At 44.8% G+C, this 14,799-nt stretch overlaps 1 protein-coding gene across 10 annotated transcripts in view; it reads right to left on the bottom strand.

Moving 5' to 3' along the window:
- Positions 1-14,799, bottom strand: part of LOC137437474 (metastasis-associated protein MTA1) — a 160,108-nt gene that overhangs the window by 67,421 nt on the left and 77,888 nt on the right. For all 10 annotated transcript variants that reach the window (XM_078766888.1, XM_068131827.2, XM_068131830.2 and 7 more), the window contains exons 7-9: positions 6,974-7,076; positions 6,697-6,796; positions 3,134-3,322 (exon numbers count right to left, since the gene is read on the bottom strand). In XM_078766888.1, the coding sequence (XP_078623014.1) occupies positions 3,134-3,322; positions 6,697-6,796; positions 6,974-7,076 (392 nt within the window). The remainder of the gene's footprint in view (positions 1-3,133; positions 3,323-6,696; positions 6,797-6,973; positions 7,077-14,799) is intronic.

Genomic DNA, 14,799 nt, shown 5'->3' with positions numbered 1-14,799 from the left:
GTAGTGATGGCAAGCTGACATGTCACCACGACTGTGGATATGATCATGGCTGCTCAAGAGGGCGAGAATATCGCGAGACCAAAAATGACGCATTTAGTCAGGGAAAAATACAAATTGTTCCTCCATCATATATCCTGATGCAAGCTAAATAGCTGTTGGATCCCTGCAACGAAATAAGCAACCGTACTTCATTATGGTCTCATTACACAGGAATCAAAGCTCAAACTTGTCTGGGGTCTCATTACACAGGAATCAAAGCTCAAACTTGTCTGGGGTCTCATTACACAGGAATCAAAGCTCAAACTTGTCAGGAAGTTGTTTAAAATGTCATATTAGACCACTTTAAAGAACAATTCAGAGATGCACCGCGAGTGATGATTGTGTGTGCAGGCAGTGGCTTCATGGTAGGTTTGGGCCCGACCCCATCAACACGAAGACTAACTAGATGAGTCTCGGTGGTAGGAGGTTTGGACCTGACCCCATCAAATCGAAGACCAACTAGATGAGTCTCGGTGGTAGGGGGTTTGGACCTGACCCCATCAAAACGAAGACCAACTACATGAGTATCGGTGGTAGGAGGTTTGGACCTGACCCCATCAAATCGAAGACCAACTAGATGAGTCTAGGTGGTAGGGGGTTTGGACCCGACCCCATCAAAACGAAGACTAACTAGATGAGTCTCGGTGGTAGGAGGTTTGGACCCGACCCCATCAAAACGAAGACTAACTCGATGAGTCTCGGTGGTAGGAGGTTTGGCCCCGACCCCATAAAAACGAAGACGAACTAGATGAGTCTCGGTGGTAGGCGGTTTCGACCTGACACCATCAAAACGAAGACCAACTACATGAGCCTGGGTGGTAGGAGGTTTGGACCTGACCCCATCAAATCGAAGACTAACTAGATGAGTCTCGGTGGTAGGCGGTTTGGACCTGACCCCATCAAAACGAAGACCAACTACATGAGCCTGGGTGGGAGGAGGTTTGGACCTGACCCCATCAAAACGAAGACTAACTAGATGAGTCTCAGTGGCAGGAGGTTTGGCCCCAACCCCATCAAAACGAATACCAACTAGAACGGCACTCAGTAGAGAGCATACCTCTGCCTGGTTGGCCATATCACTCAATGGTGAAGAATCACTTTAAAAGTTATACTGGATGGATCCGGATCTTCACCAAAATTGAATCGATTCTTCCTTGTCACACACACAACCTGTCCAACAAGTTTCGTCTAAATCTGTCCATAACCTTTTGAGATATCCTGCTATGTGTCGTTTTTGCCCCTATCTCCCAATGGTGAAGAACCACTTTAAAAACTTTATGAAATATTTTGTTCACAAACGGACAGACAGACAGACAAACAGGGGTGAAAACATAACCTCCATCCACCTTTGGTGGTGGAGGTAACTAGATGAGTCTGGGTGGTAGAAGGTTTCGACCCGACCCCATCAAAACGAAGACTAACTCGAGAGTTCATTGAACAGCTTACCCCGCAGTCTTAAGAAAAATCAACGATATGGGAGGGGTCTGCCAGCAGACAATTTGATTTGTAGCGATCATGTAAAATGCCATAATATGTTGTCGAATTAATGCTCCACGAAAGATTTGTCAAAAAATGTGATAGTGTTGAAGTACTGTATATAATTAAATTGAAATAAAACAAATATTTTAAAGGTTGTAGAATGATTTTTTTTTTTGGAACCTTACCACCATTAGTGCAGTGTCTTATACACCACCTCATTAAACACGTTACATTAGTTATTAGTATTTGTTGTTTGTATCCTTTATGACGCCCTTAAAACAGTAAGTTTCCTATTTGGAATGATTTAAATTTTGGTTGACTGCCACAGGTCGACAGAGTAAAACTATCGTCTCACTCCTCTCTGCGCACGCACGATCACGATGAACTCTCAGCCAAAGTACTGTTAAACTACAGGTTCCGTTTTTTGATTCATACTCCAATTAGTGTTCAAAATATAAAAATAAAATATTCACTTGAAATGAAGCTGTTCCTCGATCATAAACTGGCGTTTGCAGACAGAAATGCACCAGTTGAAATGCACCAGACAGAAATGCACTTCACGCTTCGCTCGTGCATGATGCACAGGATTGATGGTTCCAATGGATTCCTACTGCATTTAACTCTTTTGTACAGGAACTCAACCGATCATGTCGACACACTTTCTTTTTCAAGGTGAGCACATTTTCCAATTTTTTTAAGTTGTATAACCACTTCGAATAAAAAAGCGGGTCGATTTACACCACACCCCACACCCATTCGTGGAGTAGACAGTTAATTTCATATCAGCAGTAATCCCCTGTGTCCGCACTATGCATTTAATTGGAGTACAAATTATGGTTTAATTAATGTCGGAAACGAGTTCTTTAGACGGTGGAAATTCATACTGATCGCAACCAAATGAGGTCACAAAGTCACAACCTTAAATCGACCTCCTAAGCACGTGCAGGTAAACTATAGGCAGTCAGCCAATGGAACGAGTAGCCAACCACAATGACAAAGTAGAGCACATTTTGCTTGCATTTTCGTGTTTAAGAGGGCTACTGCCCAGAAACCAGTACCACTGAAATCAGCAGGAAAATGTCCGGTATGTATTTTCTTTATTTTATTGTATACGAGCCTCGATCTTGTATTTTTTTTTTTTTGTGATTTGAAATGAGAACGCCACATAAACTGACTTCATTTTACAATTACACAAAACATATAAAGCTGTATCCTTTATTCCACCTCGAGACAATGACATATAAAGGCCTGGCAAAAGCTTCATATCCCCTTCATATTTGCCGCCATTAAGCTTCATATCCCCGGAGGTCAGGAACCCCACCGTCCATTTACCTACCGAGTACAGAAAACAAAACCTGGCACTGGACCAAACGCACATAACACATATACATAGATTAGACAAACAAACATGCAGGTCCTTTTACCTGTCACCAGAAAAATAAAACATGTTGAGGTTTTTGTTAGCAGATAAGTCAAAAATGGCATTTTAAAGTCTGTGGGTTAAAAAAAAAATTAATAAGGATTTTGCTGTTGCTTTGGTAGCAGCAGAATAACTTGTTTCACCACTTTGCACATCAACTACTCCCAGGATAATGTTGCTGTGGGGTAAACATACAAAGTCCAGTCGGATGTCGGAGAAGTCTTTCCCGTATTTCTCAAGGGCCTCCTCGAACAGATTGGCTTCTGATGCAGACCATTCCTCCATCTCGTCCCGGCAAAGCAGGGGACCTCCCTGTGGCACGAGGCTAGCCACCGCCTGCTCCAAAATGTACCCGAACTTGTGTAAAGTGTGCATGGCGTGGAACTGGATACAACACAAGCAGAAGATGGTGGGGTTTGGAGGGAGGGGGGTCAATATAAGGTCAGTGATATGAGGTGAATCATAGTTAATCGTGCATGTATGGACTAATAAGAAGACGGAGTACATGTACCATACTCAAACATGAATTGGGAGTGTCATGCCCATATGCTAGCTTCTTGCTACGCATAGTTTTGACTCTAACCTCACACATTAATCATGAATTCAGGCACAGATCCAATTTCATATCAAGTTACTTCCCTTTCAAGTTACTATCAATTTAAAGCAAGGAAGCAGCACGCATCATTTTTAGTCTATGGTACGACTCGGTCGGCGTTTGAATCACCACCGACTTCCCAGACTCGGAGCGGACGCTCTATCCATGTCACCAGTCCGGTTGAAAATTTCTCTGGAAATAACCCCCCAAAAAAGGTAATTGCTTTGTGTTTAGCAAATACTTTATGGTACAAGGCAATGTCAAAAACATCTACTCCTTCTCCTACTCCACCACCACCACCACCACAACCAATGAAGGTACGGTTCTGCGAAAGCAAGACTCCGCATAGATGCAAGCCCTTTTCGATTTGTACAAAAGTCATAAATTTTCCCCAGCAGTGGGTGCACTCGTTTCCTCGGTGTCTTTGGAACAGAGGCCACGTTTTCAGATCAAACTTTTGAAAAGGGGAAAACATTGACTTTCACTCAAAGACAACCGCAGAATATACCAGCATAAAACATCAACTGCACACCCTCCCCCCCCCCCCCCCCTTTACTAAATTACAACTGATGCCAGCAGTGAGGCAGAAATTCAACATGTTGATCGATGGTCAAAAATAAGTATTTAAATAAATAACGGCTTAAGGTGCATCACCACCTATTAGTATTCCTTGCTGCATGGAGGCCTAATTATGACAAAATATTTGATGGAAGTGCAGCAAATTGCTATGGGGAGAAAGGAAAAACCATTGCTGGAAAAGGCATGGAAAGATTCAACATCTACAGCAATTATAAATTCCATTATGTCATGAAATTCATCACTGGTGCTGCCGTTACGTCTCCCCCTCCCCCCCCTACCCCACCCCCTCCCCCTCCGCCACTCCTCACCAAACAGATAGATCTCCGATTACAACGGTAGGTTATATTCCATCGCAGGAGAGGAAGACAAATGATGATTTGCGAAAGATGATGGGAATAGAGCCTGTGATGGATGCTGTGAGGAGGAACAGGTTGAGATGGTTTGGTCATGTGTTGAGGAAGGATGAAAGTGACTGGTTGAGAAGTGATGGAAATGAATGTAGAAGGAAGTAGAGGACGGGGAAGACCGAGAAAGACTTGGCTAAAGATGGTGGAAGAAGAAATGCGGGCAAGGGGGTTAACAAGGGGAGATGCAGAAAATAGGGCAAGATGGAGAAGATTGTCATGGGGACCGCAAGGCTAACACCCGCTCTAGCAGGGAAAATGGCCTTAAAATGCATGTTGTTGTTGTTGTTGTTGTTGCAGTCACACAACTCTGGGCATGTTGTGACGCCTCTCAGCAATTGTTGGAGGGACATGATCTCAAACAAAAGGTTAAGACAGTGTCCCTGGACATGTTGGGCACCCGGCAGTACCTACCCGCAATCCGCAATCTTTTATACCCCCATAAACCCCACATAACCCAACCCTCTAAGTTGTAGGCTAGTATCTTCCACTCCCCTCCATTTTCCTCTTTGATCAACTCCTTGTGTAAAATTGCAGCCCCACTGCTCTAATATCGGTACGTTACCTTTTTACCTCATCACTTTGCTCTTCCATGAGGCTCAATTTTATGGGGGTTTTTTTTGGTTTTTTTAAAGATGCAGCTGCTCAATAGCCATTTCCGACAGCGATACCAATTACCATTTTCACATTAACATGCACACAATTATGCACAAGTGATAAAAGTCCCTCCTCCCTGCCCAGTAAAACATGCGTAGTCACCAAATCAGGCCTTAAGAGTAATGGTGGATGATGTGGTTAATAGCACTTGCCAACAATTTGGAATAAAACTTTTGTATTTTAAACCCTGACACATAATCTCTCATCACATTTGAAAGTAATATGCATAATTTAAAAAAAAAAAAGTTTTGTACCTGTAATGAGCAAAAGGTAGATTTCAACAATAAAAACGTATAAATTAGCAAACAAAGGAAAGCACATTATTGATGCAAACAACAACACAACATGCATTTCAAGGCCATTTTCCCTGCAACAGCGGGCGTTAGACTTGCGGTCCCCATGTCAATCTTCTCCATTTTGTCCTATTTTCTGCATCTCCCCTTGTTAACCCCCTTGCCCGCATTTCTTCTTCGACCATCTTTAGCCAAGTCTTTCTCGGTCTTCCCCGTCCTCTACTTCCTTCTACATTCATTTCCATCACTCTTCTCAACCAGTCACTTTCATCCTTCCTCAACACATGACCAAACCATCTCAACCTGTTCCTCTTTACAGCATCAATCACAGACTCTATTCCCATCATCTTTCGCAATTAATCATTTGTCTTCCTCTCTCTCTCAACGATACTCCGCACATCCACCGAACCATTCGCATTTCCACCCTTTCCAGCCTTCGTTGCTGCTCTACATTCATGACCCATGTCCCGCTCGCATAAATCACAACACTTCTCACACATGCAGCATACACCTTTCCCTTCAGCTTCAACGACACTCCCCTCCTCGTCAGCACGCCACTCAGTTCCCGAAACTTCTTCCATGCACATCTCACTCCAGCAACCGTTGCCGAGTCTGATCCACCTTCTCCATTCAGCATGTCTCCGAGGTAACAAAATGTTTTCACACCTTCCAGCTTCACGCCGTCTCCAAGATCCAACTCAACATTTCCTCCATCTGCAGCTCCCTCTGTGCACACCTTACATTTGAATGCAGCTGCCACACTGGTTAATGACCCTCTCAGACCACAACATTTTTGATGAACCCACTCAGCGCACATTGTACATTGAATGGAGTTCACTCCGACACCCTTCCTGCACACAGCACACGGCCACTTCCCAGTTCTTTCCACCTCACCACATGCTTTACCACTTGCCATCACCTTAGTTTTTCCGATATTCACCTTCAGACCTTTTGTCTCCATACATTCCTTCCACTTGTTCATCTTCTCCTTCAGTCCATCCACACTTTCTGCAATCAACACCAGATCATCTGCATACAACTCCCATGGTAAGCCCTCCTTTACGTTCCGAGCCAGCACCTCCATCACAGCTACAAGTAGTAGTGGACTTAGTACCGACCCCTGATGTACTCCCACCTTCACCTCAAACTCACCACTGTTTCCGCCCTTCGTTATTATTGACCAAACCACATTATTGATGCAAAAAGCAAGCGATATCCTTCCTGCCTCACCAAAGTGATGTCTCGTGATGCCGCGGCTGCACTCATGTGAAGACTCGGCTGGCGCACCGAACTGCTGCAGTCCAGTGCTCGAGCAAATGTTCCAACGGACCTGAGAGGTACGAAGCCAGTCAACGGTATGACAACATGAGCATCAGGCTCGGCAAAAGTATCCTCACTCACATCACCTCACATGTTCGCCATGACTACACTGCTCTAACCCAGAGCTTAAATAACACCTCAAACCCAGCGGCTCAGGACTGCCAAACACCTCCCAAACCAAACGTACCTGGCAATGACAAGGAACTGGTTGATACTGCGGTCGCTCAGTGGGTTAAACGGGTCCCACACCAATACCTCCAACTTCTCCTGGTCCCGTCCATCAGTTTCTCCTGACAAAATATATGCTTCATGCTTCAGCTCAGATATTAGCAAAACTTGCATCCACACAAGTACGTCGACCGAAATGTTGCAAGTATCGTCCTTGAGCTCGAGATTAGCGATCGAGTTTGTAGGTGCACCAGGGAAAAATAAAAAAGGTAAAAACAAAATGGTATTTACATCTTCAATGTTCAGTTTAAGATGTGAGGATTGCATGATTAGCCCAGACAAAAAATGCAAAGTGCCCTCCGAAATAGAACAAGAGTGAGAATCGCTTTGCAGTACATGTTTCCTACCGATGTGATATTTTATAAGTCCAAAAAAGGCATAACTCCGTGAAAAAAATGACAAAACGCCCTGAAACTTGAACTTGTTCTGTAACTTGTCATAATAGAGTCATGTACAAAGTTTCAGTTCAATATGTTAAAGGGTATGGGAAAATGAAAGTCTGAAATATCACAGGTGAGACGGACAGACAGAGACAGACAGAAAACCTATAGTCCCCTCCGGTGAAGCCGCTAGGGGACTAAGCAGGACTTCTGAAAATAAAACCCACATTGGTGGCGGGGGTCAGTCGCTCCATGCAACAATCTCACGATAATCATTTGCCATACCGGAACAAAATCTCTCCTTCCAGCCATGTTAGCTTTGGTGTCCATGCACCACTATTTCAAAATAACTTGTTCAACAAATGGCAAAGTCTTGCTCCGTTTGAGTGTTTCATAACATTCCAACATGCGAGGTGTCCCATGCAGACAGCAAAAACACTCGTGTATTATTATTATTCATATTGAATGTACCCTGGGTTTTAGTTAGTTTTTTTTTTTTTAAGCCAGTTTTTCATTCTGTCCAGTGTTTCAATTCATCTTCCTTGCCATTCTCTCTCACATTTGAGTACTTTTTCATCCCATCCCTTGCCGCCATCCTGTGTTTTAGTGAAGATTCTATCTGGCCATGTGCAATAACGTACGGTTTCTGCAATCACCAAAGACTATCGAGCAATCTGAAATAATGTGATGGATTAAGTAGAACCTGTGGCCATGCACTTCATCCCAACACACCCCATTGCAGAGATTCGTGTTTGGTAATTGCTGCTCATGAGCAGTCATTTCACTCTTGTGCCAACCAAAAAAAACTGAGCTAAAGGGTAATTAGCGGCCTTCAAATTTCATTTCTGGAATGAAAAGTAAATGGCAAAGTGAATGGCTGGTACAAGGACAAATTTTTTTATTTTTTTTACATCAAACAACAGATTTTCTTTGCCTCTCCAAGGGCGAGGCTCATGAAACGACCAAGGCTACATACAGGGGTAAGTGAGGCAACAACTGAGTACAACGAGCAAGGAATAAATGAACATGAAAGGGAGAGAAATAAAGAAAGAGAGAGAGAAAGGGCAGGAAACACTGAAACCAGCAAGTAAGAGGATTGGGTTTGAAAGGGTTAACGGGTGTACTAAAGATCATGGGTTGGGAGATGACACAAGGTGGCAGTGCAGTGCCTGCTTGAAGCCCTGAATGGAAGAGTGAGACAGAACAGCCTCTGGAAGGTGGTTTCGTAGACGAGAGAAGCAAGGACAAAATAAGTTGAGGTGTGCAATCAGCCTGTATTTTGGAATTTTAACCAGGAGAGGGTTCCGAGAAGAACACGAGATGTGTGCGTCCTCGAGTCGCTGGGCAGAGGAAGCAATATTGGACAAGAGCTGATAGAAAACTGACACCACCGACCTGCAGTGACATGAAAGCAACCCACCATGTGCTTCTGCCTCATTATGGGAGATTCCAATAATGTTGAGCTTTAGATGCTACAAATCCAGCAGAGACAAATGTGATGCTGGGGCATAAGCCTGCAGGAGAGCAGTACTCCACTGAGCTAGGGACAAAGGTAGACTGTGAAGATATGTAGACTGTGAATAGCTCTGATTTCCCCAGAAAAGACTTCAATCAATGGAGGATGGCAAGTCTGCAGCTGGCTTTGGTGTCAAGATAGAAGCTTTGCTATGTGGTTGGCCCAGGAGGGGTCATGGCTGATGGTGAGGTCAAGAAATTCAAGGGATTGAACCCCCTTCCAGTTGCTCACCATGAAATAGACAGGTAGGTTAATTTGACGATCCTTCCAGAGAAACAGGGTGAAACGGTGAGATTTTCCAGGATAGAAGGACATGTTCCATTTACCAGACCAGTGTCTAATCATTTCCAGAGCAGAGAGAGATGCCGCTGCTGTCTGCCGAGCAGAGGGATGGAGTAGTGTAGAACACAATGTGAAGTTGTCTGTAAAGAGATGAGATAATTTTCCAGCGCATCAGAGAACATTTATACAGACGAGGAACAAGACTGGGCTCAACACACCGATTTTGGGAACTCCTGCCTCCACTGGGAGTTCCATTGATAGAAACACATGTGCGTGAGTACAACAACAAACAACAACAGGCATTTTAAGGCCATTTTCCCTGCGAGAGTGGGGGTTAGCCTTGCGTGAGTAGAGGGAGTCAAAAATCCAGGAATGGAGGTGGTCTTGAATGCCACAGGTAGATTGCTTGGCAAGCAAACCGGGATGCCAGACTGTGTCTAATGCCCAATATATGGCCAAGGACACTGTTCTAACCTCTTGTTTGAGACAAGGACATCTAAGCAGCAGCATGTCCAGAGGTGAGTGACTGGGATGGAATCCAAACTGATGGTCAGATATCAGACCGTTTGAAAACAGTAAAGACTCGACATTGAAAGCAATGTTGGATTCCATGACTGATTGTAATTGGAAGCCAGCTCACCAGTCTGTCTTTGATAGGGTTTGTTTTTGCACCCTTCACCTTTCTCATAGAAGGAAGCAATGTTTGCTGACTTCCAGGCCAAAGGGAGGCATCCAAAGGACAGACTGATTGGGGCAGATAAAGAAGAAGCAGATCAGGATTTCAGAACATGGGCACTGATGCCACCTGGGAGCATCGCTGAAGTAACCTCAAGCCTGAACAGAACTTTCTCAGGTGACAAGGACACAGAGTCCAGTAGACAGTGGGTACATTGGGGTATGGTGGGGAGATAGAAGGGATGGGTTGGGTACATATTTATTACTTGTCTCTACACCACATGCCCCCCGCTGCACACCCTGCCGGCCTTGGAATGCTTTCACAAAGCCTACTTTCTCTCATTTTTACAGAAATATGTTGGGTACATAAATATTTGGAGGCAAAGAGAGTTTAGGCATTCTTCCTTATCTCAAGAAGAGTCGAGAACAATGCTGTTTGAGGTGAGGTAGGGAATGGAGGGGTAGCATACACCAGAGATGGACATGACAAGGTGTCACCATGACTTGGAGGAAGAAGCCTGGTTAGAGAGTTCAGCCTTGAGGTTTACAAGATGGTGTTTCTGGCAAGCTTATGGAATGAATGAAGGTTACCTGCAAATCGAATTAACTTTCCATGTTGAGAAAGCAAGCTGCTTGACCACAACTGCCTCCACAGGATTTAGTGCACCAGGACCTAGAAGATGGGTAGGAAAGCCACATGTGGTATGGGATAAACCAGTGCACGAGAGAAAGTAGGCTTTTGTGAAAGTATTCCAAGGCCGGCAGGGTGTGCAGTGGAGCACATGTGGTTTACAGACAAGGGAGAGCTAATCCTGGGCTGTCAATCTCCACAGATCAGATTTATATTGTGGATTCGGAATTCTGTTTGATGAAGACAGACATCGCAACCTGGACAAAAAGCTGGGTTATTAAATGCGCAACGGAAAGTAAAGCTACAAGATTTGGACAATGGGTACATGGAATACAGACATGCGAGCATCTCAGATTTGAAACAGAAACTGTTTGAAGAGGAAAATAAGTTACAACAATCGAGGATAGTTAAGGAAAAGAGGTTAGTGAGTGAAATATTTGTGGAGATAAGAAAAGGGAGATTAATCTTACATCATTCAGAAGCTGTAAATGATAGACACATGTTAATGCAACTTAAGAAGGAATGAGAAGGATAAAGAATAACAAAGGAAACATAACGAGATCAGAAGTTTTAGCGTGCAATACAACAAACAACAACAGGCATTTTAAGGCCATTTTCCCTCCGAGAGCGGGGGTTAGCCTTGCGGTCCCCATGACAATCTTCTCCATTTTGCCCTATTTTCTGCATCTCCCATGGTTAACCCCCTTGCCCACATTTCTTCTTCCACCATCTTTAGCCAAGTCTTTCTCGGTCTTCCCCGTCCTCTACTTCCTTCTACATTCATTTCCATCACTCTTCTCAACCAGTCACTTTCATCCTTCCTCAACAAATGACCAAACCATCTCAACCTGTTCCTCTTCACAGCATCCATCACAGGCTCTATTCCCATCATCTTTCGCAATTCATCATTCATCTTCCTCTCTCTCAACGATACTCCGCACATCCACCGAACCATTCGCATTTTCACCCTTTCCAGCCTTGGTTGCTGCTCTACGTTCATTACCCATGTCTCTCTCCCATAAATCATAACACTTCTCACACATGCAGCATACACCTTTCCCTTCAGCTTCAACGACACTCCCTTCCTCGTCAGCACGCCACTCAGTTCCCGAAACTTCTTCCATGCACATCTCACTCCAGCAACCGTTGCCGAGTCTGATCCACCTTCTCCATTCAGCATGTCTCCTAGGTAACAAAATGTTTTCACACCTTCCAGCTTCACGCCGTCTCCAAGATCGAACTCAACATTTCCTCCATCTGCAGCTCCCTCTGTGCACACCTTACACTTCAATGTAGCTGCCACACTGGTTTATGACCCTTTCAAACCACTACATTTTTGATGAACCCACTCAGCGCATATTCTACATTGAATGGAATTCACTCCGACACCCTTCCTGCACACAGCACACGACCACTTCCCAGTTCTTTCCACCTCACATGCTTTACCACTTGCCATCACCTTCGTTTTTCCGATATTCACCTTCAGACCTTTTGGGCTCCATACATTCCTTCCACTTGTTCATCTTCTCCTTCAGTCCATCCATACTTTCTGCAATCAACACCAGATCATCTGCATACAACAACTCCCACGGCAAACCCTCCTTTATGTTCCGAGCCAGCACCTCCATCACAGCTACAAATAGTAGTCGACTTAGTACCGACCCCTGATGCACTCCCACCTTCACCTCAAACTCACCACTGTTCCCGTCCTTCGTCCTTACAGCTGTGCGTGCTCTTTTGTACATTGCCATCACTACTCTGATCAACCATTCCTCCACTCCTAACTTCCTCAATGCCCATGTCACTACTTCATGTGGAACCCTATCGAATGCTTTCTCCAGATCAACAAACCCAAGAAACAACTTCTTCCTCTCCTCCATGTACTTCTCCTGCAACTGCCTCACAATAAAAAGCGCGTCTGTTGTTCCTCTTCCTGGCATAAATCCAAACTGCATTTCGTCAATCTTCACTTTCTTCCTTATCCTCCTCTCCAACACCCTTTCCAATACCTTCATTCCATGCTCCAATAACTTTATCGCTCGATACGAGACACAGTTCAGATGGTCACCTTTCCCCTTGTATAGACGGACGAGGGTACTCAATTCCCAATCCACTGGAATGCGGCCTTCTTTCACCACCAGATTGCAGATCTCTGTCATTCTCTTCACACCCCAATTTCCCGCTGCCTTCAACATATCTCCCACAACTCCCGTCGGTCCTCCCGCTTTTCTACTCTTCATTGCTTTTATCGCTTCCCTGGTGTTGGGCTAGCGGCTAGGGTGCCGGCTTAGGATCCTAGGATCCTGGGTTCGAATCCCGGTCAATCGCTGAATTAACGCCAGGGGGGTTGACTCAGCCTGTCATCCTTCCGAGGTCGGCTAATTGAGTACCAGTTCACTGGTAATTCCCTGCTTGTCGTTAAAGGCGGCAAAAAGGGTTGGCGTCAGGAAGGGCATCCGGCCGTAAAACATTGCTTCAAAAAGGGGACCGAAAAACAACAACAACCACAGTTCCCGAAAAAGGCCAACCCCCGCTTGCGGGGAAAAATGGCCTCTAAAGGTGGTTTTTTTTTTATTGCTTTTATCGCTTCCTCAACTTCCTTCTCTGTTATCTTCTCTGCCGGTCCTAAAACTGGGTTACTCTCTATGTTGCCATCCCATTCATTCTCTGCATTCAACAGCATTTCCATATAACTCTTCCATCTTCCTTTAATTCCATCTGGGTCCACAACGATTTGTCCCACTTCATCCTTCAAGCAACTCACCCCCATCACATCACACCTCTCTTTTGCTATCTGCTTTGCAATCCTGAATACCGCTCTCTAACCCTCTTCCAAATCCAAGCGTTCTCCGAACATTTTCCTTCATGCCTCCTGCACCTTTGCTACCTCTTTCTTTGCAGCCTTCTTGGCTGCCTCATAACTTTCATGCTCCGCCTTTTCTGCCCCCATACCCTTCGCCTTATGCCACTCCTTGAACTTCTTCCTCTTCTCCTCAATCATCATCCCACCACCATGTTTCCGAGTGCCTCGGTGGTCCTTTTGTCCATCCACATACCTCAACAACGGCTCCCAACAGACCATCTTTCATTGACATCCAACCACTTTCAAGCTCAACTACATCATCCTCTACCATACTCAGCCTCTCTTTTAATGCCTCTCTCACTGTCACCTCTTTTAACCTCCACACCTTCATTCTCGGTTGGTACTTCACCCGCCGAGCTCTCCTCGCACCTTTCACCCTTATGTCGCAGACAACCAAGTGGTGCTGTGAAACAGCCTCCTCCCCCGGGATCACCTTTGTGTCCCGGAGGTGCCCCCTATCTCACCTACGCACCAGTTTTAGTTTCACAAAAGTTTTAGAATGCAATGCAAGATAATACTCGGAAATGTGTTTTTTTCTTGGTTTTTTTTGCAGGAACAGGCAAAACCACATCCACACCAAAATAGTGCACCAGCGGGCATTTGGCAAATCATTCCGCACAAGTTTTAAAATTCACTCTTCAGAGTTAAATGACTTCTTTTTTTTTTGCAGACTTGTATGTCGCTTCTGATATTAAATCCTTCCTCTTCTCCAATGGCTTGATCTCGTATCATCAATTTGGATTCAGACCAGGTCACTCGACTCTGGACATGCTGCTTCTGTCTCAACAATGGATGGAGGTCGTCAACGCCAAACAGGAAATCAGAGATGTCTCCCTTGACATATATCGTGCCTTTAATACGGTCTGACACCCCGCTCTGCTCACCAAACTCCCCTCTTATGGTATCCATGGAAACCTCCAGTGTTGGACATGGACAAAGGTGTTCAGTGTTCTTGGCCCTGTGCTTTTTTATTAATGTTCATTTATCTTCTTCATTAATCTTGGTCTTCATTAATGATCTTCCAACTCTCTGGAAAATCCTCTCTATCTCTTTGCTGATGACTCCACTATCTGCCGCTCCATACCTCATCCCTCAAATTGGCAGTCTGCAGTCTGCAGCCTCTTCACTCTCTGCAGACTTGGAAAATATCTCAAGCTGGTCAAACATGTGGAACATGTCTTTCAAATCTCACACTCTCACTTTGCCTCTCCAAAAGGAGACCTTTTTTCCACCTCTGGAACAATCTCCCTCACTCTCTTCAATCCACCTCCCCCCTCCAGGTCTTCAAAACAGCTGTTCACCACCATCTCTTATCTTCCCCCATCCAAAACTTTGATCTTTTCTGCCCCTCCCTGCACCCCCCCCCCCCCACCCCCCGTTAATTCAATCCAAACCCACGTTTTTCAAATTCCAACTTCTTTCCTGAAATTCCGAGTCG

The sequence above is a fragment of the Myxine glutinosa genome, chromosome 12 (assembly GCF_964187855.1).
Source record: "Myxine glutinosa chromosome 12, kmMyxGlut1.1, whole genome shotgun sequence".
Lineage (NCBI taxonomy): Eukaryota > Metazoa > Chordata > Myxini > Myxiniformes > Myxinidae > Myxine > Myxine glutinosa.
Note: the sequence above shows the minus strand (reverse complement) of the source record. Positions and strands in the feature narration are given on the sequence as shown.